General features: G+C 39.6%; 1 protein-coding gene across 6 annotated transcripts in view; it reads right to left on the bottom strand.

Moving 5' to 3' along the window:
* Positions 1–27,958, bottom strand: part of diaph2 (diaphanous-related formin 2) — a 372,424-nt gene that overhangs the window by 79,842 nt on the left and 264,624 nt on the right. For all 6 annotated transcript variants that reach the window (XM_056382907.1, XM_056382908.1, XM_056382912.1 and 3 more), the window contains one exon: positions 3,180–3,344. In XM_056382907.1, the coding sequence (XP_056238882.1) occupies positions 3,180–3,344 (165 nt within the window). The remainder of the gene's footprint in view (positions 1–3,179; positions 3,345–27,958) is intronic.

The following is a 27,958-nucleotide window of genomic DNA, read 5'->3' as shown; positions in this document are numbered from 1 at the left end:
AAATAGAGTTAATGGATTCTCTTATCAGTTACATTCAGTTCTGTGAGGACTGTCTGTCAATGCGTTTACTCAAATGCCTCATGTCGGTCGGGTGCATTAAGCCCTAGCTTTTTAGTAAAAGCAATTTAGGGTGACTGTATTGCAATGGAATTCTTTAATACTGCAGATGCTTTGTGCTGTGAATGCATTACACAGGGCAATGCAACATAGATGGAAGTTAGCGAAGATGTTTTGTCTGAGCCAAACAACTCAATGTCTCAATATTGAAATAAAAGTCTCGGGCACACCCGGCATATCAAGAAGTTAAATTCAGGGCTGTTTTTTGAATTATTAACTGACAAGAAGTCATAGTGTTCATTTGATTTGTCATTTGGAACAAATCAGTAATGGTTGATGTAGGCCAACTTTGTCAAAGATAAATAACTAGCAGACATCTCTCCAACATTCTTGCACTGACAAGAAAAGCTAAGAAAGAGGGTTTTTTTTATTGTGCTGCAAAGAAGCTAGCTCAGTTGTTTTTACAGGGTAAGAAAATAAAAACAACATTCAAGTAGAAACTGCCATTGATTCCTTGTGCTATGCAAGCAGATGGGATTAGCCTTTCTGTCAGCAGAGCTGAAGAGCCAAAAACTATAAATAATATCTGAAGAATATGGTGATTAAAGGATTGTTTTTATATGAATACATTAACTTATAACCAGCCCCCCACCCATTTTAACCACAGCACAACACTTTATCCCACTCACTTCCCTCCCCTTACCCATAGCAGGAAAGTTTAAATCAGTAATAAAATATTCATATGCAGCTATTTGCTTGAGAGAATAATTTATTTTCTTGGGTGGATGCCTCTTTTAGAGATATGCAACTCTGGAATCCTTGAGGGAGCGTTGTGTTGTGTGCTGCTGCTCTTTGATCAGCGGGAATGAAAAGTTGGTTTCAGATGGGGATCAGAGTAAAGAGAGGAGAAGGATTCAGACAAGGGGACCTTGCCATTCACGTTAATGGATTGTGAATACTGAGAGCATGCCTTCTGGACACCATGTCATCATCCTGACACTGGGAATTTTGGGGCGGTGCCAGGAGGGATAGATAGACTGTAGAAGGTAGAAAGCAAAGACACTTGAATAAATGTTTAACACACTTGTCTAGTCAGGAAAAATGAACTTGTGCTTTGTTCTGAGATGATGTGGTGTTTACCTCGCTGTTATTATCACCTCTTTAGCTAATCTGTTTAGCTCAATGTGCTTCATTCACTGTTCTCAGAACCAAATTTCCTGTAACACCAACAAGAAGCAGAAAACATTTTTTGTCAATTCATGTTCTACTTTTGCCTCAGTACCTTTCTTACTCATGTATGCCTTTTCTACTTATGTTGTGGAAATTCAGTTTTTTTTCAAATGTTTTATATCTCCAACACCATACATTGTGTTATAGTGCTAAAAGTCAATACAGGTAAAAACATTTTACAGGAACTTTTTCTTTGCCATAATGAAAATAATTTTAAACTCTCAGTTTGAAAGTAAAGTACAACTTTATCTACTTTCCGAAGTCCTCTCTAGACTCATTAGCCCTAAAAAAATCGCACAATATCTACAATGCCCTGTGGTGACAGCACATGCACACGCATATACACATGCAGCCTCAAGCTAATGAAACTGTGTTTAACAGGTTAAGAAGCTTGCACAGGCCTCTTTTATCAGTGAGACACTGACATACATTCTCCTGTTCTCACCATTCCTTCTTTCAAATAATATATTCTAATCTGTTTTATAAGTTTTATAACTAGAAGTTTCTTAATCAGTACTGATTCACGTGTCTACTTAAAAAAAAAAAAGTTGTAAGTTTAAGCATCTGACACTGTGCACTCATGTAAATGCGATTAAGCATTTTTGTTTCCCATTTGGATTTATAGCACAGAAAATGTAGGTGGAGAAGCTTCTATCCATAAAGCTTATATTGCAATTTACACACTTGTGTACTTCTGAATGTGCATTAAAAACAATTGGTCTCATTTGTGAAATTTTGTGAATATATTTGCAAATGATATATTCAGATTTAAAACATGCCAGATCCATCAAACGCTCAGAAGCATGACTTCAACCAAACAATCCCCCTGTGAAACACCATTCTCAGAAAAAAAGAGAAGTTTTTCATAACCTTGCAGACCAAGATGTCATTGAAGAAAGTGGAAAAGAAAGAGTTCTGTAAGAAAAAAAGTTTATATCACTGATTGTAGAAAAGAAAATCTTTGGCATACACAGTGGCATTATGACCTACTAAAAGATACCATATGGAAGGAAGTCACACAGCAGGTGAGCATGGTTACATTCTTGCAGAGAAGAGTGTAAGAACTTAAAAGGAAAATTGAAAAAAGCATGTCAGGCCCAGCCAAGAGAATGTAAAGACCACAATAAATGACAAGAAAACATGGTGCACTTTTTCTCACCAAAAACTCTTTGGCATTCTTAGATGAGGAAAGTGAAATAACCCTGAGAACTGAAACTAGCAGCAGATTGTCTCAAAAACACAAATCTTGATTGACTATCAGATGACTGGGAGGAAAAATATTTCTACCCATGTAACTCACAAAGATTACAGTTGTATAATGTTCTCTGTGATTCCGGAAGAGATCTGGTAAGTCTGGGAAAATAGCCCTGATTATATAGTGATGGATCAAGTGTTTTGAGAGCATGACTGATACAAAGAAGCAAATGTTAGGATATCTTGATATCTTGGCCTCTGCTGCTTCGATTTTCATGATTCCTTTTGAAATCTGTTCCTTATGAGACCCCCAAACTTTATGGAAGTGTACCACTAAATCACTGCACCACTTTAACATCCAGTTTCATCCATAAAAGTATTATACTGTAATGTTCATGCGTGCCTTCACCATCTGCCAGGACCTGCTTCAAGTCTGATGAAAGTGTGTATGTGTGACACATAAATTCTGTTCTTATTTCAATGACACCCAATGTGTGTAAGCAAGTGAAAGTGTGTGCAAAAGCATGTGCATGTGTGGGTGGTGACTCCTGTTAGTCTGTGTGTGTGTGTGTGTGTGTTTGTGTGTGTGTGTGTGTGTGTGTATGTGTGTGTGTGTGTGTGTGCGTGTCGTTTTTGAAGAAACAGTAAACATGAAACTTTTCATGTACATGTAAACAAACCATAAACTTTATACTCACCATGAAGAGAATGCGGAAGTTGGCCAGTTCTCCAAAGAAATCCTCCACACTGACCGAGTGAGGGTCAAAGGCAAAATAGCTGCCAATGCTCTCGTACAGCTTCTGCATGTTCTTATGCATGGTGGATAGTTTTTCATACTGCTCCCGGGCATGCTTGCAGAAGCCGTGAGGAGGACAGAGTTAAGGAAAAAAAAAATCATATCTGAAACAGAGACAAAGTATATTTTAAAACCTACTGTAGTCAGCAATATAACGATAATGTGTGATAATGTAATGACACCTCGCAAATATGTTCATCTGTGAAAAGACGAGCCATTGTGAGAAATGATCACTTCAGAAGCTTTATTGGATTCAAGAAACCCACCTATGTCAAGGTCAGCAAAACAAAACACTGGATAAAGAAGGGTCAGAGACAATCTAATGTGCCATTACAATAACCTCTCCATCTCACTTTGGAGTCAATAGCATGGTGAGCTAATAGCTGCAGCCCTGGAGTAATGGAAAGGTGTTTTGTAGTCAGCAGCGTGACACAGATGGTTTCTGGAAAAGCTGATTGCAGTCATTGTTCTATTGTTTCTTCCAACAACAGTGGGGTCAGGTTGTTTTGAACCTCACAGCTCACGTCGCACTGTGTAATTTACTGAACAGGCGGAGCACTTTTCTCCTGGTGAATGGCTATTGACAGCCGGCATCAGTTAAGCATTATCACAGCAGCCACTGACCTCATGGAGACTGCGCTTGGAAACTCCAAGACTCACACACCCTGGGTGGGATGAGGACGACACAAATTCACACACACCCACCAACTTGTATATACATGCATGTACATGCTCGCAAACACAGACAAGCATGGGGCAACAACAGCTACCTGCAGTAGAAACTCCATCTTAGTTCCAATGGATCAGCAATGGAGTCCATCACCCGCTGTGTCTTCAATCATTCTTATCTGCATTTGTAATAAGCTATTATTAAAGTTATAGTCATAATAACTGTAATGGCTCAAAGCTTATCACTATGATATGAAATCATTATAAATCTGGTTTTATTCTGTTCCATTGGATATAACATTGTGACAGCATCTCTAAAAATATGTCCAAAAGAGCAACAAATACAGTTACATGATCAGACATAATATAATCAACCTGAAGGTTTTGCCAGATTAGCTACCATTTTATTTTGAGTAAAAGAGAGTACACCTGTAATGTTCCTAATAATTACTCATTTCACAGGAAAACTGTGGTTTGCACAAATGTATTTAAAATAGCGTTAAAGTTGCCCTTTGCCTTTGTTTTCTCTTACAAAGAAGTCTGACTAACCTACGGGTTCGTTTAAAACCTCTCTGACTGACTGACCGCTTGTGTTTCATGTCCTGTGTGACTATTTTTTTTAAGAAATGCTGTTATTTTACTTTGGTGAGTACAATGTAATCAGAACAGATAGAACCAAAGGCCAGAGTAAGAAAGAAAGTGAAATAAAACCCAAATTGAACCAAACAATGAAACGTGTGCGCCAACATATCTGTGTTTTGATCTCTTATTCAATCAGACTTAAAACTGCCCATTACATTTTTAACACTTCAGTTCTGTGTTAATACAGAAACAAGTATAAGTGGCTGTTGAAAAGGGGTTTGCATTGCCAGACATGACGGAATGCTTAAGTGATAGGTATAATAATAATCCTCTATGAGTATGTATCTGTGTGAATGTCATTCTGAAAGCTTCCCAATTTAACTGAACAAATAAAGACAATGTTACTGTCAAACAATACAAAAAGGCATAATTGGGATTGCATTTTGCTTCTTTATGTCCTACTTACATGCTAAGGCAGCAGCTTCTTGTTCTCTGTGTCATGGGTACAGTTATAGGCAATTAGTGCTCATATGCAGTCGTCTTGGCAACATACACAGGCTGTTGGTGCAGCATGTGGCCTGTGATTGTCAGGGCTAAACAGTTTTCAAGATATTGTCCTTTGCAAGCAATCTGCCAGTATGATGCGGAAGCCACTGTTTTTCTACATTACCATTTATTTATTGTTTGTTTGTTCTGTCATCTTGGTAGAATTCCATGTCGAAGTCCAGGGATTGTTCTGTGACCCTAACCAAGTTAGTAACGCTCAATTTATTTATTTTTTTCCATGGCTTTTAAATAGACCTACAACATTTATTTGTGCTTGCTCTGTATGCGTGTGATGTATGTGTGCACTTGAATATGCTCACATTTAAGCTTGTATTTGTGGAAAGGCCTTTGTGAAGCTGAGAAGGAATAAGAAACTGGCGAGGTAGGCTGGTTGGATTTACCTCCCTGCAAGCTAGTGTTTACCAAAACAGAGCAGCGATTAGCAGCAACCAGGATAGCAGCAACCCCACGCACAGGCCCGATGGATGGACTCATCCCTCTGTCTTTGTTCTTGCTTGCCTCTATCTACTTGTCTGCCTTGGCCTGATTTGTCCCCCTTCTGTGGTCAGACTGCCTTTATCTCTTCTTCTTCTTCCTCCTCCCCCTCACTCCACTTGTGTGTGAACACTCAGGGGTCCAAGAGAGAGATTTAAAAAGTTAAACTTTGGAAAAATTTGTTTGGTAAAGTCTTAAAATGATCCTTGTAAAGAAAAAAATCACTTTCTGGGAGCAATCTACCATGAACAGCGCCATATGGTATGGTGTCATTTATTAGTGAAACTGAACCTCAGTACTTCATCCAAAAATTCAAATGCAGTTTCGAGTGCCAGGCTGAGCTTCATATAAAATGCTCCATCTCAACAATGCCTAATTGGTCAGAATGGAAAATTAACTCTCAAGGATGAAATGATAATTGTAAAAACAAGAAAGAATAAATATTTATAATGTTAAACTGAAAACTGTAACCAAGGATCAGCAACAGGTTCATGTCAAACAGCAACAAAAACATCAGTGTGTCAATTAAGCAGCAAAGGACATGTGGATATTACTCAACATTGGCATGTAAATGCTTATTAGCAGCATTTACATAAAACATTGATCGACTCCAGAGCAGCGTCCACACACTGTGTTTAGCTCAGGAAATGTTCGGGTCAAAACTGTTGCCGAATGAGAGTTAAAAACATTGAAGCAGTGGTTACATTTGGTACTTGTTGTGGCTTGTGGCTCTCTGTGTTTCTCTTTCTCTACTTCTCTCTCTTCTCTCTCACACACACTCAAATACACATGTATGCATATGCACAGTGGTAGATGTGTCCCGCTGGGGACTGGACTGAGGCTGGCTGGGCTTTTGCTCCTTGTATTTCCACATCAAAGACATGTCATATTGATGGAGCCTGACGCACACTATCCTGCAGCAACAAAACCGGTATGGTACAGCCCTCATCAAACACACATACAGACACAGAATGAACAGGCAAACACTCACGCACACGCATATATATAGTCCACGTGCACAGAGACACACAATCATTCTTTGAATGCCTCTGTGCGGTTGTCTGTTACTCTTTTCTTTCCCTTACTTTCTCACAGTCAGTGCAGCCTTTATGGTTACTCTTTCTCCAAAGATAAATCTTTTTCTATTTCTTTCTCTTTTCTTCCTGCCCACCACTGTCTTACTCAAACCCATTCCCTTTATAATTCTCTTTCTATATTTCCCCTTGATATTCTTCCCATTAAATTCTTTCACTCAGACAAGAACTCCCTTCTTTCTCTCCTACTCAGAGTGAACTTTCAGGAGTCTGCTGTCTGAGCTGTGTCTGGTATTCACATCACCTGAGCTTTAAGCAGAGCAGGGAGCACAGGCGATGGGAATCAAGGTAAAGCATCATGCAGCCTTTGGTTGGCCTGACCCTGTTTATCAGTCTCTGCTCTCCTCTTCTCATAGTCCTCAGAGGAGGGCTCCTGTCTGCACTTCCTGTGCACTGAACCTGACCAACACAGTGCAAGATAAATGTTCCAGGGCTGGAAGGCTCAATGTTGCAAATGTGGATGCTACCAAATATTTCTGTGGAGTGCCTATTGTATTTTATGATCCAATGGATGGTCAGATAGACTATTTCAATGACTGAAGCTGGCACAACTGGAATTATATACAATTATAGTTAAAAACAGGCTTGAGGAATAACAGCAAATCTAAGCATGTAACACAAAGGCTTGTCATACAATACTCCAGTTTCTGACAGCATCATATCAGACAGTGTAAATATACAAAGAGGATGTCCGATGTGAAATGTGACATCAGTGGCACTGCTCTGTTGTTCATGTTTTTATAATTCCCTCTCTCAAATCCCCTGTTCTTGCCAAAATGCACCATGTCCTTGTAAAAATCTAGAATTAGTTCTTTGTCCTGCCACAGTGTCCTCATTACTGTGTTTAATCAGTCACTTTCTATCTGTATGTTTGACATGCCAGAAAGAGTACATTTAACATCAGTAAGCTGCGATTAAGGGCACTCATTTTTAACACCACAAAGTGACATCAAAATCATATCCAAGTCAGACTTACCCTAGATGTAAAAAAGCTGGGGCTAGACTTCATTCAATTTCACGATAAAACACAGAGAAAGAGGGGAAAAAATCAATTTATGGGCCAAAACAAAGTTAAAACAGTTTTCACAATGGCCACCTATGAGGATGGCAATAAATTACCTGGTTTGTTTACCTGTGTGCATGAGAGAGTTATTAAAGTGCTGCATAAAACCCTACAGTGTGGGTCCAAAAAGCCTCCTTAATAAATCTCCTGTAACCTAGTTCCATTAATGTTTATTTAATGCTTTTCCTATGTGCTTGCTGGCCCCTCCGTCCAAGGCCCCACACTAAGCCTGCTTTTCTCCAAACCCCACCATCCCTACTCCCTTTATCCCCACACCTACTGCCAACAGTCCCTGTGGGCCAAATTACACCAAAGCTGCCCACTGACTGGACACAACCCATCATGCTGAGAGAGAGATAGAGAGATAGAGAGAGAGGCAGAAAAAGAGAAAGGAAGGGAGATAAAATGTAAGAATTCTAGTTACTAGAATCAGTGAATTCATGCATCAGATTAAATTCTTTTATTTCTATTTTTAATAATAAAACTAAAATTCTTTGTGTTTGATGCCGGCTTTTTTGAAAATGAAATAAGTTTGCATTTTTGCAAGCATCACTTGCCTCAACTTTCTAAAGAATCAGTGAAAGAGCTGACTAAGTGAGAGGAAGACAAAGGCAAAGTTTAAGTGAAGAGCAGAGCCATTCTCTAGTGTGTGGTGATACAAGCAGAGCGAGGTCCGTAGGGCGAGCAGGAAAGAGGCTGACAGTGTCCTGAGCTGGGCCACGACACCGACACTGGGGCTGTCAGAGGGAATTAGCAGAGCAGCCAGCTCCAGGAATTTGGGATGTGATCTGGTGCGGAGGTGAATGGGGGGACGGGGGGAGTGTGAGGGGAAGGAGGAGGGAGGGTATAGTAAAGAGAAAGAGGGCAGGGAGGAAGGAGTTGCCCAAATTTAAAAGAGGCACTATACTGTATGTTTACAGGTACAGATCACAGTTATATATCCAAATGCACTGAGTACAATGTATCTGCTTTATCTACATTGTGAAGTGTAATAATAAATCTCCATAGATATTGCTGTGCAAAATCAAAGCAAGAGCAAATTTACATTTAAATGCATTTATTTTCTCAGAAGGTTTTTACATATCTACTTTTTGTGAACATGTGGATACTGTTGAACATTCTGCGCTGAGGTTATGTTCATCATTAATCAGGAACTCAGTTATCTAGTGTGGCTACATCTGACCAGCTATCAGATCACATGACATTTTAAAGAAAGAAATCTCTGGGGTTCATGTATCACCAGTCACTCACTAACATGCCGCTAATCTATATTCACTGGTCAAATCTTTGAATAATGCTTGCAACAATTTTTTTCTGTCTCTGAACTTGATTTGCAGTGTAAATTAATGTCAATAAAACCACAAATTGTCAAAAATCAATTCAAAACATTTCTCTGTGACTGTCAAATGACAAATGTCTGAATTATTGTTGACGTACAATCTGCTTCTCCATAACAAACCTAGGGAAGCATTTGAAAAGTACTATTTGACCGAGCTTTGGTCACAGCATCTCCAGATTACATCTTGTTTGAGTGATCACAGTGCGTAAGTGTTTGCATTAAATCTCATGGCCATCCATCCAATATATATATATATAACTGAAAATACATTGCTCTATAAATAAATAAATAAATAAAACAAGACAGAATGTGTTTTGCAGGTCTCTACAATGTCAGCTCATGTGAAAAGGGAGCCTGTTTGTTGTGCAGAAGAATACAAGAATTCAAGTCATGTTCATTTCACATAGTGAAAATAATTAAATCTTTACCAAACTGAATGCCAGTGAAAGAATACTCTGGACTGTGTCCAAAGTAATCAAAACAACACCTTGGATGAAAATCAACGGTGAGCCATCGAGATACTCTATCCTGTTGATCCATCTTTGTCACTGCACACATGCAGATACTTACCCCCCCCCCCCCCCCTCTGTTGGATTACAGCATGCCAACAGGGTGGCACCCCCCCCCCACCTACACACACACACTAACACACACAAAATGTAATTAATGTAATACTTCAGTGTGCAGCTGCAGTGATCACGGTCTACCTTAACCTCTTAAACCTTCAATGTTGTCACTGTCTTCCTCAAACCTCAAATGCTTCCTCACTCTACAGTCCAATTGTCTAAGATTTGTTTCCCACTGTGTACAACACACATATATATACATATATATACACACATAGATATAATACATCAGAGGCCCAGTGAATTATATTAGCACTTTGACACAGGGGTCATGACCTCTTCTCGCTCAGTAAGCCTCTCCATTATCTCCCCTACAGCTTCTACGTCCTCTTTCTCTTGAAATTAAAAGCCAGATTTGATGTCAATTTTACTGTCAATTTATTCTGCCCGTCTGTCCCTGAAATATTTATACGTGTAGAGAGAAAGGTTGCTTCTGCTTAAGCATTCAAAGCACTTCACTACAGCACCCAGCTGGTTGTGGAACAACTCAATGAGGGGGGAGACTGGTGGGTGTAATGACTACATCTGATAAAGGAAAAGAGACTATATAAATTAGATATGAAGGGATTAGGTCCATGGGAATGACCTGTTGAATCATGGATAGGCTATTAAAAGAGGGGAGAGAGTGCAGGAAAAATGAGAAAAATAATTTGGTGTCTACAATAATGGCACCAGTGAGTGAGAGTATGTGAACACGACACAATCCAAGTAAGATTACTGTCACACACACACAAACACACACACGCGCGTGCACACACACAATTTTATCTTTGATAACCTTTTATGGTTATTGTCATCCTTTCATCCTCATCCGAAGCAATCTCATGTCACATCAATGCCTGGGGCCTGTGCCTCTCTGTGTAATTTTCACATAGTGGAAACATGACAATGCAAATCCACTGTGTTTACAACGTTCCTACTTGTCAAATTGTAAAAGGTCAAGTCTCTCTCTTCCCTAGATGCTGATCTAATCGGTAAACATCAAGCCCTTCCTCTACATTACAATAGCTCGTGAGATGCCCCATCAAGAAACAAGCATTGCGAGAACACAGGCATCATGCATGTCAGTTAACAGATGCAGATAAGCTAGTAAACAATATTACAAATTTCAACAGGTTTGAGACAAAAAAGTGCAATAAAAATTATTTGGAAAAACAAACCAGGTTAATCTTTGAGATGCCTTTAGTGTCATATATTCCATGATTTGGTCTTCACTGAATCCATCCTACAGCAATTCTTTCCCTCAGCACAAATAGAGCTTTACCTCTCATAATTACACATGCTTTCAGTTTAATCATCTAATATTATTTAGACGTGTTTACTGCACACTTTTTAATACTACAATGACATAGAACATTGCTTTATCAACACAACCAGCTATAGTGCCATGTGCAACTGCTGCCATTGCCCCACTTTCTGACCTGGTCACCTTATTTCTAGATAACATATTATAATACTAACATACTATGCTTCTATCCTCCTACTGCAGAGGCAAGGCGGCATTTTCATCGTCATCATTCATGATCAATTTAAAAGACTTGTCTGGCTTTGCTACTGAGGGAGTACAAAGAAAGTGCGGGACGCACAGCGTACACTTGTTACCTTACACATGCCATGTCTATGTAGTTCCGTGCGATGATGACAGTGATGAATCACAATTTCTGGTCTGTACTTTTTGTTTCTTACTCTTGTCTCTGCTGCTTTGTTTTAAATATCTTCAGCCTCTAACAAACCTTTTGCAAACCCACTTTCACACAGACATCCACACTCACTGGCCAGCCTGTTTTCACCAGATCCTAACTACTGTCGGTGTATCATAGTCACACTGATCAATGATATATAAAAGGTACATTTAAATGCATTTATTTTCTCAGTAGAGTTTTAAGATGTCTACTTTCTGTGAAAATGTTAACGTGGATACTGCTGAACATTCTGCACTGAGGTTATGTTTATCATTAATCAGGAACTCAGTTATCTGGTGTGACTACAGCTGACCAGCTATCAGATCACATGGTATAGTTTGACTTTAAGTCTTGTACAGGACATTAGGCCTTTCAAAATATAAAACACACAAACACATGGCACCAAACTACTCCTGTGTCTTTAAAGAAAGAAATCTCTGGGGTTCATGTGTCACCAGTCATTCACTAACATGCAGCTCATGTATATTCACTGGTCAAATTCTTGAATAATGCTTGCAACTACATTTTTTTTTCTGTCTCTGTACTTGGTCTGCAGTGTAAATTAATATCAATAAAACCACAAATTGTCACAATCAATTCAAAACATATCTCTGTGACTGTTAAATGAAAAATGTCAGAATTATTACTGTTGATGTGGTAAACTTCTCTGTACAATCTGCTCCTCCCAGCAGCTTTAAACAAACATAGGGAAGCATTTGAAAAGTACTATTTGACTGAGCTTTGCTCACAGCATCTCCAGATTACATCTTGTTTGTGTGATCACAGTGCATAAAGCTGGGCATAAAGCTGGAAATGGGACCTCTTAGGTGGTCATTAAATGCATGCCTTCTGAACAGACCACAAATCAAGCCAGGCAAATGGACAGCATGTTGGCCTGCCTATGGTGTGTGCTTCCAGACTCCTGGGAGTGTTTTAAATGTCAGTGGAATATCTTGTCTTCATGCTGGACTGTTTCATCCTTCTATGCTGCAAAATGAGCAGAGCATGGACTACAGCTGAATTTCTTGATGTTGGTTAATTTAAATTGATATACTGTAAATAGTTTGCTAATAAAAGCGTTGTTCTGCTCTAATATGAGAAAGACAGCAAGGGTTAGCTGCTGGATATGTGAGAAAGAGAAATCTGACACCTATCAAGGTCAACCACTGTGGTTTCTGCACAAATCATAAAAATTCTCAAATCGAGTAAAAAAACAATTCAGAATTATTTCATGTATTTATTCAAAATATGATAATACAACTTTTCGTCAAAGATAAGTCCAACTGGGGCTTTCAATAGTCTAAACTGTTGCAATGAAGTTATGTTTTTTTTTTTTTGTGATTTCACTGATCATGCAAACAGTTAACAATTGGTTAAGTTTTTCATTTGTTTGTAGATAGGGAAAGAATGGTGGCATCAGTGTTAAGGAGAGAGAGAGAGAGAGAGAGAGAGAGAGAGAGCGAGAGAGAGCGAGAGACAGAGACAGAGAGAGAGAGAGAGAGAGAGAGAGAGAGAGAGAGAGAGAGAGAGAGACTGTTTATTGATCAAATTTCTTCAGTAAGACCACTGGCCCAGCAGCTAGTGTGACAGAGTACAGCTCCATTCAATAGCCTTATCATTACCACAGCACAAACCCATTCAGCAGGTCATCCTATTTGGCCTCTGGTTCAGAATGTGTGTGTGTGTGTGTGTGTGTGTGTGTGTGTGTGTGTGTATGTGCATGTGCATGTGTGTGTGTGTATGTGCGTGTGTGTATGTGTGTGTGTGTGTGTGTGCGCATGAGTGCATGCAGAGGGTGGAAAAAAAAAGTACATTTCGATTCTTTAAGCCAATGAATCCCATTATAAGACCACTTACAGCACATTTCTTTGTTCAGAACACTTTCAGCCTAATGAAGTGTCCATAGAGTAGAGGGAGAAAAGAAGATGCTATCCACTAAAGACTGTTATAAGGCATAGATAGGAAACAGGTAAAGTTACTGGTGGACCAAACCAGCTGCAAAGTAAGAAGATACTGGATGCTACTCAACAAAGTTTGCCTTGCAAATCCTAACTTGAAACTTGAAAGAACTTTACATGTTATAATGTAATTACAAATTCAGTTACCTATAGCTGTACAACAGCACGCTGTAACTGACTTAATGAAAATTACGCCTAACTTTCACAACTGGCAGAAAGAGGTCTGGAAAACATAACATGGAAAAATTCAAACAATCAGTGGTGATGCATTAGGATTGAATTGGTTCACTTTAAATACAGAAGGACCACTTCCTCTACTAGATTACAGTCAGACATGACTGGCAGAAGTAGCTCTAAAAGGAGCAAGAGAAGGAGAGATGCAGACTGGGGAGAGAGGAATAATGGAGCCGTCTCCATTGGCAACGCAGAGGCACAGAGACTATTTTTAGCAAATTAATTTAAGGCTCTAAATAATTAACTGATAATTATCTGGCAATCAGGGGTAAGATAAAATGATCTCCCCAAGAGTTTTTTTGTTTTGTGGCTCAGCAGGCGGACGGAGGCGCTTTGTGTGACTCGCCAGTCAAGAAACTCCTGGGTGTCATGGTGCAGAATGAAGGGGGAAAAAAATTGACAGGGGAAATACAGTAAGATGTGCTTGCAAGGAAGGCAAGTGGATTTGCCAATGATTAGTGCCTAATGAGTGACAGAAAACTGGCACTTAGAATCCATTTGTTTGTGGAATAATAGATGTGTGTAGCAGCTGTCTTCAATGTGTTTTCTCACATGCTTGCATATGCACGAACACATGCGTGTGAGCACACATAAATATAAACAGCCACATTACATCGCAAAAAAGCATCATAAACTGCAATAATACCTTGTAGAATATGTCGTCAATCTTCAGAAATGTGAGATAAATTAAGGGAATTTTCTCTGACAACGTGGCTTAAAGTTCAGTGGTTTTGGTTCTAAGTTCAGTGGAGTGGAAGTGGATATTTTGTGTCCAAGTTAGGTTATCTCCACACCTGACCCTGACAAGATTCCCTGCAAAGACAGGGGGGAGAGAGCACTGACAAGCAGTTGATGAACTGCCTGTGGCAATGTGTGTGTGTGTGTGTGTCCTCCAACCTGTAAAAATAAAAGTGCCTTCAAAACCAGTTCATCTCCTTCTTACCAAGTCTTTCCTCTCCCCTCTTGTCTTCATTTCTCTGACGCTCTCATATTTCACGTCTGCTCTCCCTATCCCATTACTGCCTCGGTCCACCCACTATTGAGCAGCTTTCCAAATGAAGATTGTATTGGACTGCATTTGCATAGGAGTGGCTGTCAAATGTGAATCTGTCAATCCATCTTTCTCTCTGTCACCTGTATTTTTTAGAGGGTTCCTTAACTCTTACCTCCACGGTGTGTATCTAATTACAAAACACTGTACGTGTAGAGTGGTGCTGGGAGGAGAAAAAATGGAAAAAATAAATGGTTGTAACTGAGCATTGCCCAAGTGACAGCTGATTTTAATACCCAAAAAGCAAACCTTCCACAGACCGGAGCTGACTGTTTATGGGCCACTAACAACCACTGGTTGAAAGAAAATCTTCTTTTTCATGTGAAAACATAATAGTCATGGATTTATGAAAGCGGATATGCAGACATATGTTTGCATACTGTGTCCTTTTTACAGTTTTGGGATTACAGAGAGGGCACAATTAGCTTGACGGTGTGATGTGCTTTGGTGAGAGCTAAGGTTGACAGGCCTACCTAGCCACCCCACTGCGCAACCTTTTATAAAATCAATGTCACCACTAAACACAACTCTCCCCTGTGGAGCTGGGCCCTGTTACAGCCTCCTTCCCCTTCTAGTGTGGGGAGGAAAACACAGACAAACAGATAAATTAGAGCCTCCCCAGCTGCCCTCCTCTCATCCTCCAGCCTGTCTACTATTGTGAAGTGACAACAGTACTGTCAGCACTATAAAAAAAAAAAAAGGCAATTCTGCTTTTGAAACAAGAACCCCTACATTTAAACTTCACTTTCTTCAACCAATTATATTTTCTTTTCTCTACAGAAACATAGCACTATCTGTGAAAGTCATTGTTACTGGCTTGATTGGTTGTCGATGGGTGACATTAAAAAAGGTTTTGGAGGCTTTGTACACGCCCAACTGTGGATATGTACAGTGAGTGGAGAAGAAAACATTTGCTCACATCATCTCTTCTGAAATACATAAATTGTTCTTCCTAGAAAATACTGCAGGAAATATATATTATCACAACATGAACAAAACTGAGACAGTGTACAAAGGGGAAAAAAGGATGCTGATAGCAGAGTAAATAGATGTGAGACTTATTGTCATGTCTTTTTGTCTTGCACCTCAAAGAAGGAGATTTCATAGACTGTTCTCTGAGCACATATTTAGAGAGGCACTGGCTTTGGGCACTTGCTCAGAGCTGACAGTGATAGTGGTGCTGGTGAAAAAGTCGAACATCAAGCCTTGTACACCTCCTTTGCAAACGTAACGTACATCCATTATTGCAGTGCACAATATTTTTTGGCAAGTGGCACACAAAGACACTAAGATCAATGAGGGGGCTCATTAGTTTCACAGAGTCTTTATCAAGACAGGCATCGGAGAAACCTACAAACACCCCGCAGCACTAAGGTATATATCCTGACTGCATTACCTGCTACAACTGCTCCATAGTGCCATCACTGCATTCATTTGGCAGTCTGGTGCTCTAATTTGCATTAGATTACATGTCCACAGAGGCAAACTCCCCTTAATGGGCAGCATCATCCTCTGCAGGTGGCAGGGGAAGAAAACGTGAGTTGGGGACACAAAAATGATCTGCCTCCTCAAATACTCACTCGTCGTTGGCTGATTGCTGCTCTGATGACTTCCATTTGTGCCCTGAGATATAATTTTCAACTGCTCAATCGCTCTTCATTAACATTAACTGCACCATTCCACAATGTGGACACATTAACCCAGTTATTTTCTTAATTACCATATCTGGTGTTTCTTTTTTCCTTGGCCTGCTGTCACCTGAAATCTTGGAGAGTTGGTAGGCTACTATGCTGCCTCTTCAAAATAAAGCAGTCCTCTATGATCATGCAAAAAACATCTGCATTCTAATTGCCGCTAACAGTACTCTGTGTGTGTGTGTCACCATGTGTGTTTGGTAGGTGTTTGTAACTAGACTAGAAGCAGCCCACCTTTTATCAACACGAGCAGGAGTGGGTTGTATGTTGTGGGTTGATGGTGGTATTGAGCAGGAGACCAATCTATATCAGTCATTAAAATGCAAATGTGTTTACCAAGTCTAGCTTTGATGCTGCACTAATAACAAGCAGTGGGAAATAATCATGAATCAAACTTGTGTAGCGACCTATTGAACACACACCAACGCAATGTAATGAAACAAGAGCTGAAATAAGAGCAGTTTCGACAGTCGATACAAAATCCTGTCATTATCTGAGAAAGTGAAACAGAGAATTAGGCAACACGAGATGAAGTTGGCACAATTCCAAAGCTGCATTTCAAAGGAAACCTGGATTCCATGTCCTAAATTAAAGACTACTGCTAGTGAAATAGACAGGAAATGCTGGTGTGGCCTGTGAATAAACTTGGGTAAAATCACAACACCTGTTCATACACTGTAATCGAATGAAACTGGATAGACTTTGCCGGTCGTCACCATGCTGACTGTGTCAAATAAGCTATAGAGATAATAACACATCCGCTTTCTTATATGAATATTTATTTAATCCAAGGCTTCCCCTCTGACCTAGTGTTTCCCAGCTATTTTTGGCTTATGACCTCTAAAACTGAAGCAGAGCCTAGTTGTGATACCTCACTGCTAGGCGCTTATATATTTGAGCTATGACTAAATCATCTAAAGAGTAGGCCCAGGTTTTGCTTCTTAGATTCAGCATTTTACAAGGACAAATATAGGAGAAAAGAAAAGTGTAGCACAAATGATGAAAAAAAAAAAGAAACAAAATGTGGCTAAATTGCTATCAATAGGATGAATCTAATGGAAGACTGATCTTAGCATTGTGTTGCATTTTTACATAGCAATCTCCATAGTCATACTCTGATTCAGAGCTAGGCAGAGTAATTTCTTTACTATGCACTGGCATTATGATGGACAGGAAGAAAGTCAAGCTTAGGCAAAATACATTATTCCATCTGTGCTCTTTCATTAAGAATCTAATTGACTGTGACGTCTCCTTTATCGGTTAGTGATCAGTGCACAAGTGTGCAACTATCGAACAACACACCCAGACCTAAATAGCACACAACAGCAAAGGGTGGTGTGGTCCCTCCCTCTACTCAAGGCAAATTAGAGAAACCAGTGTTTAGATGAAAAAGCAGACATCTAAAGAACAAAAGGAGTTAAAGCCATAACAAATATTCCTTTGGGAGGGAGAGAAACCTCTGGATAGGACTCTCACATTTAATAAATATTTGTACTAGAGAATGTAAAATACATTACCATCATCATTGTATACAGTGCATACTTTTTGGTATAGGTTGGACAAGTACTGCAGCCAGTCAGTTAATGTAAAGCTCTGCCCTTCTGCAACTACTTCTTCAAGCTTTTAGTTTAGCAACTAATGGTTTTTAGTCCAGAGACACACCTTATTAAAGTCACTTTTCTTTGGTACAAAGGGAATACCATGAACTTATGAGAAGAAAAATGAAAAAAAAAAAAATCTTAGATTTTGGACTGAAATGACTTTTTTCCTTTATTGTCAGCAAGCGGTTCAGACAATCGCAATTCTAATCATTAAGAATTGACATGGGGCAGCTTTAGAGAAAATAAAGGGCTCTGAAAATCTAGTGGATGCCCTGTGGAGTCTGTGTGGCAACACAAAGCCATGCGGGGCTCTGTTCAGAATATCTACTCACTCATCCAGTCTCTTCCTCTTGGGATCCTGAAAAGTTAGCAACCCTCTTTAAAGCTTAGTAAATCTGAGAGAAAGGAATAAAGAGAAGAAAGAAGCTGGGTTACATGAGAGACTGAGGACAAGGAAGTAATAGATGGGTGAAGGAGACAGAGAGAGTAACTGGGGTAGAAAGTGAGAAGGGAGGGCTCATCTTTTGCAAATCGTATCATCTCTGTGAAAGCTGACAGAAAGACAGAGATGAGTATTACTACTAATCTCCAATCTGCACCTTGAAAAGAAGTCTGACTTTCATTTGCCACTGACAAGCTCCCTCTTGTGATCTCTCTGGATGACAAAAGCGCTCAATGAACAGATTACATAGTGTATTTACTGTCCTACAGTAGGAAGTAAATCTCCAGCACAGAATCTACTTCCCTGATTGTACTGAATGTTTTAAATGTCTTAAATACTACAGCTTTATAAAAAAAAAAAACATACATTATTTTATATAAAGTCATGGCAATCAGTAGACTGTGAAATTAAAACTAATCTCAGAAAGGATTATTATCTCTGATCAGCCTTGCATCAGGGAGAATACTTGATACTGCTCTGTTTCAGATCAAATCTAATAAGCTTAAAGGTAAGTATAGGGCTTAGTATTCATTTGTGGATAGAGAAACCTATTCTGTACATAGTTCACTTGTAATATGATAAGGAGATATTGTTGGGGGATTAGGTTATCTCCCTGGAGATCTATTAGTGGATAAGTCCTACTGGCTGTCTTATGAATCATTACCTTACTGGTTACAATCTGATCTGCACATGCTCTGCCTCAACTACAAACACAATGACCATACACACATGCACTCACACGCAAGCAAAGAACACACGAACGAACACACACACACACACACACACACACACACACACACACACACACACACACACAAACACACACACACACACACACACCCACACACACACACACACCCACACCCACACCCACACCCACACCCACACACACACACACACACACACACACACACACACACACACACACCACGAGTTAGAACTTACGCCTGACAACAGGCAGCTGCATTTTCAAGATATCACAATAGAAACTCAACATGCAGGACCAAAGTGGTGCACTGAAAGATCACTTGAAGTGTCGTCAACCTTCAGTGAGAAGAATAGAAAGAAGGGAATCAGTAGATTGCAGACCTGAGTCCACAGCACAGCAGGGCATATACATTGCCCTGGGTGGGATGATAACCACAGAGGTACTGAACAGACATGGCATCAGCAGTAAATCCTGCAATAATGGCTCAAGTGACATTAAATAACACGGGGACTAATCTTATTCATGAGGAATACAGTTTCAGTCAAACCGGCTCCAGCAGAGTGCTTTTTGGTTATTAGCACAATAACCAAATAGCAAAGCAATTGGTGGCATGATTATATGAGGAATGCTACAAAGTCTAATAACATTATGAACACATTGGCACTGTGTATCACCAGCCTGGCCCTATCATTACACATTCAGCTCAGACAACATCCTGTACCACAGTCACGAATGTGATATTTAGCAGGGGGAAAAAAGACAACATACTGAACACCGTTTCTGTACAGAGCCTAAGGGTTGGATGGGAGAAATTCAGTCCACTTTTTTTTCTCCCTGTTAGAAATCTATTAGAGGCCAATAAGGATGCTGAGGGGAGAAGGTTTGAGATATTTCGGGTCAGCCTTAGAAGTTAATTGTTGAGTCGTCTGTCTGGTCAGTGAGGGGATCACTGTGTGAAACCAATCCTGAAGGCAGGGGATGAACGGCGAGTGTGGATGGCATTCAGGAGATTAGAGCAGTTGATGGGAGAGGCAGAGGTAGAGCGAGTGAAAGACGGCGAGAAAGACGAAATAACATGAACCCGTGGACCTCAAATCAACACTTTCACAAGGCTGCCAATGCTAAGTGGGTGAAGACATACACTTAATGTGCTTGAGAGTGGACATGTGTAGCCCAAACGGCCAGTGAGGCTAACTGTATTTAAATTAAATGTAATCGAAAGTACAGGGTGTGGTTTATCCATTGTGTCAAGTAGAGACATGACAGAAATGTTAATAGCATCAAAAATAACTTTGTATTCTATCTACTGTCTATCACCTCCTCCAAGATTTAAAAATAAATGAATGAAAAAACACACGCACATGCACACATAGCAAGGCGTGCATGCACGTCAACCTGCACCCCCGCTCTCTCCCCTCACTGAGGTAATTAAACAGAATCTGCTGAACAGGAGAGACAAACTGATTAAAGTCCAGCTTAATCACATCCATTGAAACCTCAAGGAACTCTCGCTTGAGTTTTTTTTTTTTTTTTTAAGAAAACAAATAGAGAAAAAAATAAAAAATAAAAATAACATGCAAAACAACAGACTCTTTTTTACTTTGCTCTGATGAAGGTCAAATTAAAATGTAGAATGGAGGCTGTGGTGGGGTGATGAAAAATATTTGGCTGTCTGTTCAGATGTACAGTGAAAAGACATGGCCCTCCTGTGGGCATCGCTCCACATCTCGCTGGCCGCCTCTGTGCCAGTCCCATTTCATAACTTGTTCTACATCTGTGACACATAAACACACACACACACACACACACACACACACTCACACACACTCACAAATATACATAAATGCACCGAGGCACTTTCTCTCAGACGCTCACACATACAGAATGTCCCTCATCACCTTGCTCAGAGATGAATGAGTTCGCCACTGTCCTCAATCATTTTAATCACTTCAATGGAAAATGCCTCATTCACTGCTATCATTCTGTACTGCCTAGAAGCTATCTCATGTATACACATTCATACACTCCCGAAAACACCCTCCTCTCTCTCTCTCTCTCTCTCCCTCTCTCACACACACGCACACAGACACGCCGTGTTTCCCCTCTACTATCTCTGTGCCTTTCACCAGTGACACCAAGATGTATAATTACAACTCCATAATTATTATTAATAAAAAAATATAACTAAATATACATATACACACTTACACATACACTGCAAAAGAGTATCTGAGTAAAGCACAACGGAAAAGCTATTCAATCTGCATTATCCCATTTTAGAAGAACTACCATCAACCTTTATGTTTCAACAGGGTCGTTAACCTCATTGTCATATTATTCAAAAGGTCAAACAACAATATGGAAGTACTTACAACCCTCTGTAACATTTTATATAATTGTACTCCTACAAAAAGCCAGACTCAGTCCTATAATTAATATTAATGATGTTAACATGGCTGTAAGGCTTCAACTTGGGCTGACCTGAATGTTTCAAATCACAGAAGTTTCACTTGTAGCCATGGCAATCCAAGCCGAGGCAATGCTAAAATAAGAATTAAATTTTAAATGATTTCAACGTGTATTTATTTTTTATGCTTTTAAGGTGCTCTCTAGTCTGTATGGCATTCACAAAATAGGGAAGTCCGGGACAACCCATAATTTTTATTAGGCATACAAATATAAAAAGAGATTTGTTACTTCAAGAGCACCGCCTTCTGAGGAGGATGCTGCTCTGCTGTCTAGGTTTTGGCATGTGATGCTGCTATGAGCCAGCGCCAATGATAATTAACTGCATTTTACATTTTCTTTTGATGTATATTGTCTGTGGGTTATTTGTTACTTGGAACTCTCACAGATGAGATAAATGTCACGTTCATAGGACAAACCCCAAATGAAATGGGGTACCAGATGACCAGACTACTCAAGAACACCAACTGTGAGTAAAATACATTCAGTCAAAGCTTCAAAGGCTAAAAAGTATTGCTGGTGATAAACATGTACAGATAAAACCATAAAATGTTTTGTGTAGGCGAGACAACGGGTTAAAAGATCATGCTCCAAGTTCATATTACACTGAGCCTCTGGATTTATGTCAATATTAAAAATACCACTTAATGCATGTTTTATGCATGGTTTTTCAAGCAGACAATGTCAGCGTGATCATGTAATCAATGATGAGATACATTGTCACACCTTTAAGAACTGTCACTAAAGGCATTAAAGGAATAGACAGTGAAGAACAGTATAAAAATGTACAGTCACATCATACTGGAAATTTCATTCAAATCAGTCTTTAAAAATCTGATTTGCACATACAAACTGTAGGAGTAGGGCAATGGAGTATATGCAAATAGACCTGTATTTCACGTGGAGCATCATGACCTTGCTCAAAGAGGTTTAACAATATGACCACTGGATCAAACAAGCCTGAGGCATCATAACCCTCACTGTACTATCCATCACAAACATGCCTCAATAAAAGCGCATAAAAACTGCAGTCAGTCATAAAAATTGCTCAAGCAATTCTTCATTTTGCTACACCACATTTCAACTTGCCTCTAGAAACGATGAGGAAACCTTTTCCAAATGATTTTCATTCACAGTGATCGGTGCCATGATCTGCTCCACTCTGCTGGAGATCTTACTTGACTGCATTTTTACAAAAAATATGCTAAACTCCAGTAGGTAGGTGCTTTGATGATGGCAACCACACAGTGCTACTGTGCAACAACACCTCGTCACCACTGAGCTGTGGCAGCACCAACCAACATGTCCCTCCAGTTAACGCCGGCTCCTACATACACCTCTGGATGTGTGTTTTCACACCTGCACTTGCTCTGGGACTTGAAACATCAGGAAATGATTGGACAGAAATATGTATGGTGTAGCATTACAGTTGGCACCATTGTTGGTGTGTAAAAACATCTCTGCACTGTGGATTGTAAGGAAGGATGTGTTTGCGTGTTTTGGAAAAAAAAAAAGAAAAAAAAAGAGAAAAACATTTTGACTCATTATCATGCAATTTTTTTTCTCTACATAAAAACTTCAGTGTTTCTCTATATACAGTACGCTACACGATTATATTATGGTCATCCGTTCTGTAAATATTCCAACTTTATCCCTGAGAAGACATGTTTTCTCCATTATTTTGGTGGAATGACTCCTAAAGGCTATAGTACCCATGAGTCTCAGTGGCTGTTGCCTTGAAGAAAATTCTGGCCAGAGGTGCAAATCACAGCTCTAACTTATTCTGATCATTTTCTTGTTGTTGCTATTGGGGGAAAAAAACACCTCAACCACAGCTGCTGCATTCATCTAATATTGATGTCATTTAAACTGAAAAAAAAAAAAAAAAAAAAAAAAAAAATATATATATATATATATATATATATATATATTGGGTTTCTGTAAAATACTATCATTAGGTTCAGCATACAACTATTAATGGCACTGTACAACACAATTTTAAGCTAAGTGGCTGGATGTTAGGACTTGTGTTAATGTTTTTATGTACACAGGCCACAGGATTTATGCTCCAGCTACAAGTCATCTAATATTGTCTATGCAGAAAATTAATGGAAATTTCACTTTCAGAAACCTGGACACCAAGAATAACTAGTAACTACTCCCACTTTGCTACTTTTCACAATCCTGTATCCTGTAGAACTATCAATTTTGAGTTAACAAAGTACAAATATATACATTTTTATTGTTAGTTAGTTAATTATTTGTATAGTTTTTTGTATATCTAAACATGACTTAATACTGTGATGTGCTATCAAAGGTTTCTGTGACCCATTCCCACAGAATATTCCCTTCTAGCTTTTGAGCAAGCCTCACCATTTTCCCAATCAGAGATGGCCCAAGTCAAGAGTTGGAGTTCGGTTTCTAGCTTGATTTCCAGAACTTGCACATTGCATGACTACTACTAGTTATAGCCACTCATTGCAGAAACTCTTCTAATTTTACTTTTGGATTCAGTAAAAGAAAAGGAAGTACTGAAAAGTTCACTTTTATTTATGAAGATTAGAGAATTGTACTTTTTTTCTTGCCAGATGGAATCGCAAGCCAATGACAAGGCAGCCCAAGTGAGTACAGTGAATATTTTTTGCAAAATAAATTTCTGCTATTAAAAATGCATGCTTTCATACAGACAGTCTGCATAAAAGCATAAAATCTATTTTCATATTTGAGAGAACACCAGTCTGCAAAGAGTTTGGATGAAAAGAAAATTACACTTACGTGTATTATCAAGTAATGCTGTGAAGAAAAGAAAATGTGCAAAAACTCAAGGGGAGTTCATACATTTTTGCAACAACTGTACAGTATGTTCTTGCCACCTGCATGGGTCCCCTTGAAAAAACATTAGACAGGAAAATTAAAAACAAAAGGGAGCATCAGAGAAAGAGAAATATGGTCTCTATGGCTATGTTCTCAAGTTAGGATGGAAAGATGTAAGGCACCAAAGCAAAAAGCCAGGGATCAACCATAAGTCTTTATCACAGAAAGTCAATTCAAGGTCAGCTGCTGGTTCAGGTAGCAGATGTGTCTCACACATCCCTGACACTGTTAAATGGCAGGGCTTTGTCCCACCAACAGCATCACATTTGTGTGTCTGTGTATACAGTGCATTCAGAAAGCGTTCAGACATTTTGTTATGTTGAAGCCTTATGCTTACTTCGAAAAATGTATTAAGAAGGAAACGCTGAAATATCATACTGATATAAGTATTCAGACCCTTTGCTATGACACTTGAAATTCACGACAGGTGGACAACAATTAAGGTGTAGAAACATTTAAAGATGGTCAAGAGAAAAAGGAGGCACTTGAGCTAAGTTTAAAGTGTCGTAGTAAAGGGTCTGAATACTTATCAATGTGAAAAATTTTTCCTTTAAAATACATTCACAAAAATGTCTAAAATGCAGTTGTAGCTGGGGTATTGAGTGTAGACTGATTAGGGGAATGGAAGGTGTGTGAACACTTTCCAAACGCACTGTATGTGTGTGACAGTGAGAAAAGGAAAGAGACAATACGCAAAAATAGAAACATTTATGTTGCTGTTCTATTTTTATTTGAATGTCCTGTTACTGCAGCTAGCAGCAACGTGTTAAATGCCTCTCTCTATCTATCACTGCAAGTGTCAGTGCACCAGCCAGAGGTCCCTCTTCACAGCAAACTGGCTCATCTCATGTAATCATGTTCATGGAGGAGCCATCATCAACACAACCACTAGCACTTCTGGAGGTCACACCAGCTATCCATGCTGCTAATTGGAGGTTAATTGTCAATAAAAACCCAGGCATGACTGTTGTTTTGACTCACAGTATATTAGCCCTGTCAGTGAAAGCAATAAAGACAGTTCTGAACGCACCATTTGCCCTGACATGCCTGACATATTACTGGTCTGATACATTGGAAAGAGGTAATGAGGATATCCACATACAACACATGCTGTTGGATTGTGTGCACATATCAGGTAACATTATAGAATCTGTCAATTACATATTAACAGTATTATATATATTAAGTCGATTATTCAAATTACCATATAGATACATGAAGTAACAAAATTAGATACAGAGATGAAGCAGAAGAAATATCGAGCCATAACGAAGTCTTGCTTTGCCTGTAATTGCCCTAAACCTAGCGGGTGACGTAGAGACTAGGAGCAGTCCACTGATTGGTTCAATTGATGAAACCTCGCCTGGGTATATCTATTGGCTTGGCATTTGTTTGGCTTGCTCAGTCATAGCAGCACATTACTCACATTTAAAATCAAAGACATTACTATTTAGGTTCATACATTGCTCCCATATCACCACTTCAGAGAGGGTTGGAAAAATAACTTATTTTTATTCCAATAAAATTATCAAGGTCTCCTGAATTAAAAAAATCGGCAATACCAGCATTTTCATGAGTGCTTGAATTAAGAGAGGGACTTTAGAGTTACAAGCCTCTCAGCACATGTCATCAGCAAAGAGTATCCTCTGAAAGCTCAAATTCAGCAGTGTGTTTTGACAATTCTGTCTCAGCCTTGACTGGCAGAGAATGCCAACCAATCCCCATTTGAAATGCGACAAGGAAAAACAAAGCCTGTCAGAATGAGTTGGAGAGATGTCTACTGAGAGCCACATGTGGTGAGAAACAGAGTCAGGGAGAGAGAGAAGGAGGGAGGGAGAGAGAGAGAGAGAGAGAGAGAAAGAGAGAGAGAGAGAGAGAAGAAGAAACTGTTCCTGCTCTACATGACTCTGTCCCTGAGACACACATCATGCTGCTCACCCCACAGTGGGTGACTCCGACAGGATACTGTCTGTGCAGTATCCCCCCTCTGTGTGATTGATGAGCCTCATTTTGCCAATTAATGGAGAATCCCCTGTTGACTACCATCAGATTGCCGTTTGTAACTGTTAGTGTTTCTGACTGTCAGAGATTCATTCTAATTAGAGATTCTCTCTTTCTTCACCAATTTCTATTGTGCCTCAAATATGCAGAGCTGAGTGCACAGTGACATGCCAGGGAAATGACCCACTGTGTTATTTACTGCCATTAATTTATTCACAAAGTGCGAGGCTTAAACTGTTGAAGGCTGCATCTTTTTGCGCGAGTCAATGTCGACCATATACTGTGTCTTATAATCAATTAGCAAACGTGAGGCAATTAGTGCACTTTATTTGCATAATGAAGCGGCTAATTGCTCCAAAGTGAGCAAATGCAGTCAGTAAGTTTGGCTAATGGTTTGTGGGGTTACGTATAGGAGCGCACTGCTGGAGAGATGTCCCACAGTCACGCAGACATAGTGATCCCTGGGTCCTGCCAGGAGGAGGGCAAGGACGGGCACCGCAGAGCAAAGTTAGAAATCAACAGAGAGCCCTAGAGCCCGTACTCCCTAGACAGCATCAGCAAGAAAGGAATAATATAACCGTGGGGAAAGGAAAGGACGTGTTTGGGCATTAGTTTGATTTACATTTTACAGAGGCTTTCAACTGGCACACACAGCAACTTCAGCTAATGATACTCAGGCCTTTTCATCAAGGAACTTTCCCTGGCCTTTTGGGCACTGCCCCATAGCACTTATTTACAATAAGGCACAACAAATGGTCCTACTAGGTAATATACTGGGCTGCACAGGAATAAATGTCAGTCATTGTATAAATGTCTGCTCAGTACACTATCTACCAGCATTAAGTACATTTCACCCAATTCATTTTTCAATTAACTTGTACTCTAGCAGCTGTGGTATTATTATTATTATTACTTATTACAGAAATTGCATAAATGGATAATACAGGGGGGCTATCAAGAATGTGAAAACAGCATCCTATGTGCCATTTAGTCTATATGCATTTTCTTGTGTTAACCTGCGTCATTTAACTCCAACAATCTTCTATTGTGGATTCACATGCTGAAAAACATTGTAAACCCTTGGTGGCTCATATTTACTAGACAAATAACTCCAGTCACGTTTCCCTTCCACTTGCATTTGATAGAATAATTTGCCAACAATGGGCCTGCCATTCAACTGAGTCTCAGGGATTTCATTAAAACATCAAATGAAAGTGAAATCATGAGCCATGACGGTGGAGAGTGGGGATGGCTAAGCAGAGAAGCGTGGCTGGTGTCTACTGCAGGATTAGAGCTCAGCAACAAGTGCTCAAGGGGGGCTTTGCATCAAACCCAGGAGCCCATGACAAATGAGGGCGGCTGGGCCTCTGTCTATTACCCTGCACTAAGCCCAAGCCTTTTGGGGAAGTAATGAGGTGCAGATTGGTGCTGCTGCCACCAGGTCCTTAGCCCGACTTTCTGTAGAGCAGAAAGAATCAGTGGAGACCTGGGCCAATGGGGGCAAAGCTATACAGCAGCTGAGGGACACATGGAAACATGAAGATAAAACAGATTA

The sequence above is a fragment of the Seriola aureovittata genome, chromosome 8 (genome assembly GCF_021018895.1).
Source record: "Seriola aureovittata isolate HTS-2021-v1 ecotype China chromosome 8, ASM2101889v1, whole genome shotgun sequence".
Taxonomy (NCBI): domain Eukaryota; kingdom Metazoa; phylum Chordata; class Actinopteri; order Carangiformes; family Carangidae; genus Seriola; species Seriola aureovittata.
This window is presented reverse-complemented; position numbering and strand designations above follow the sequence as displayed.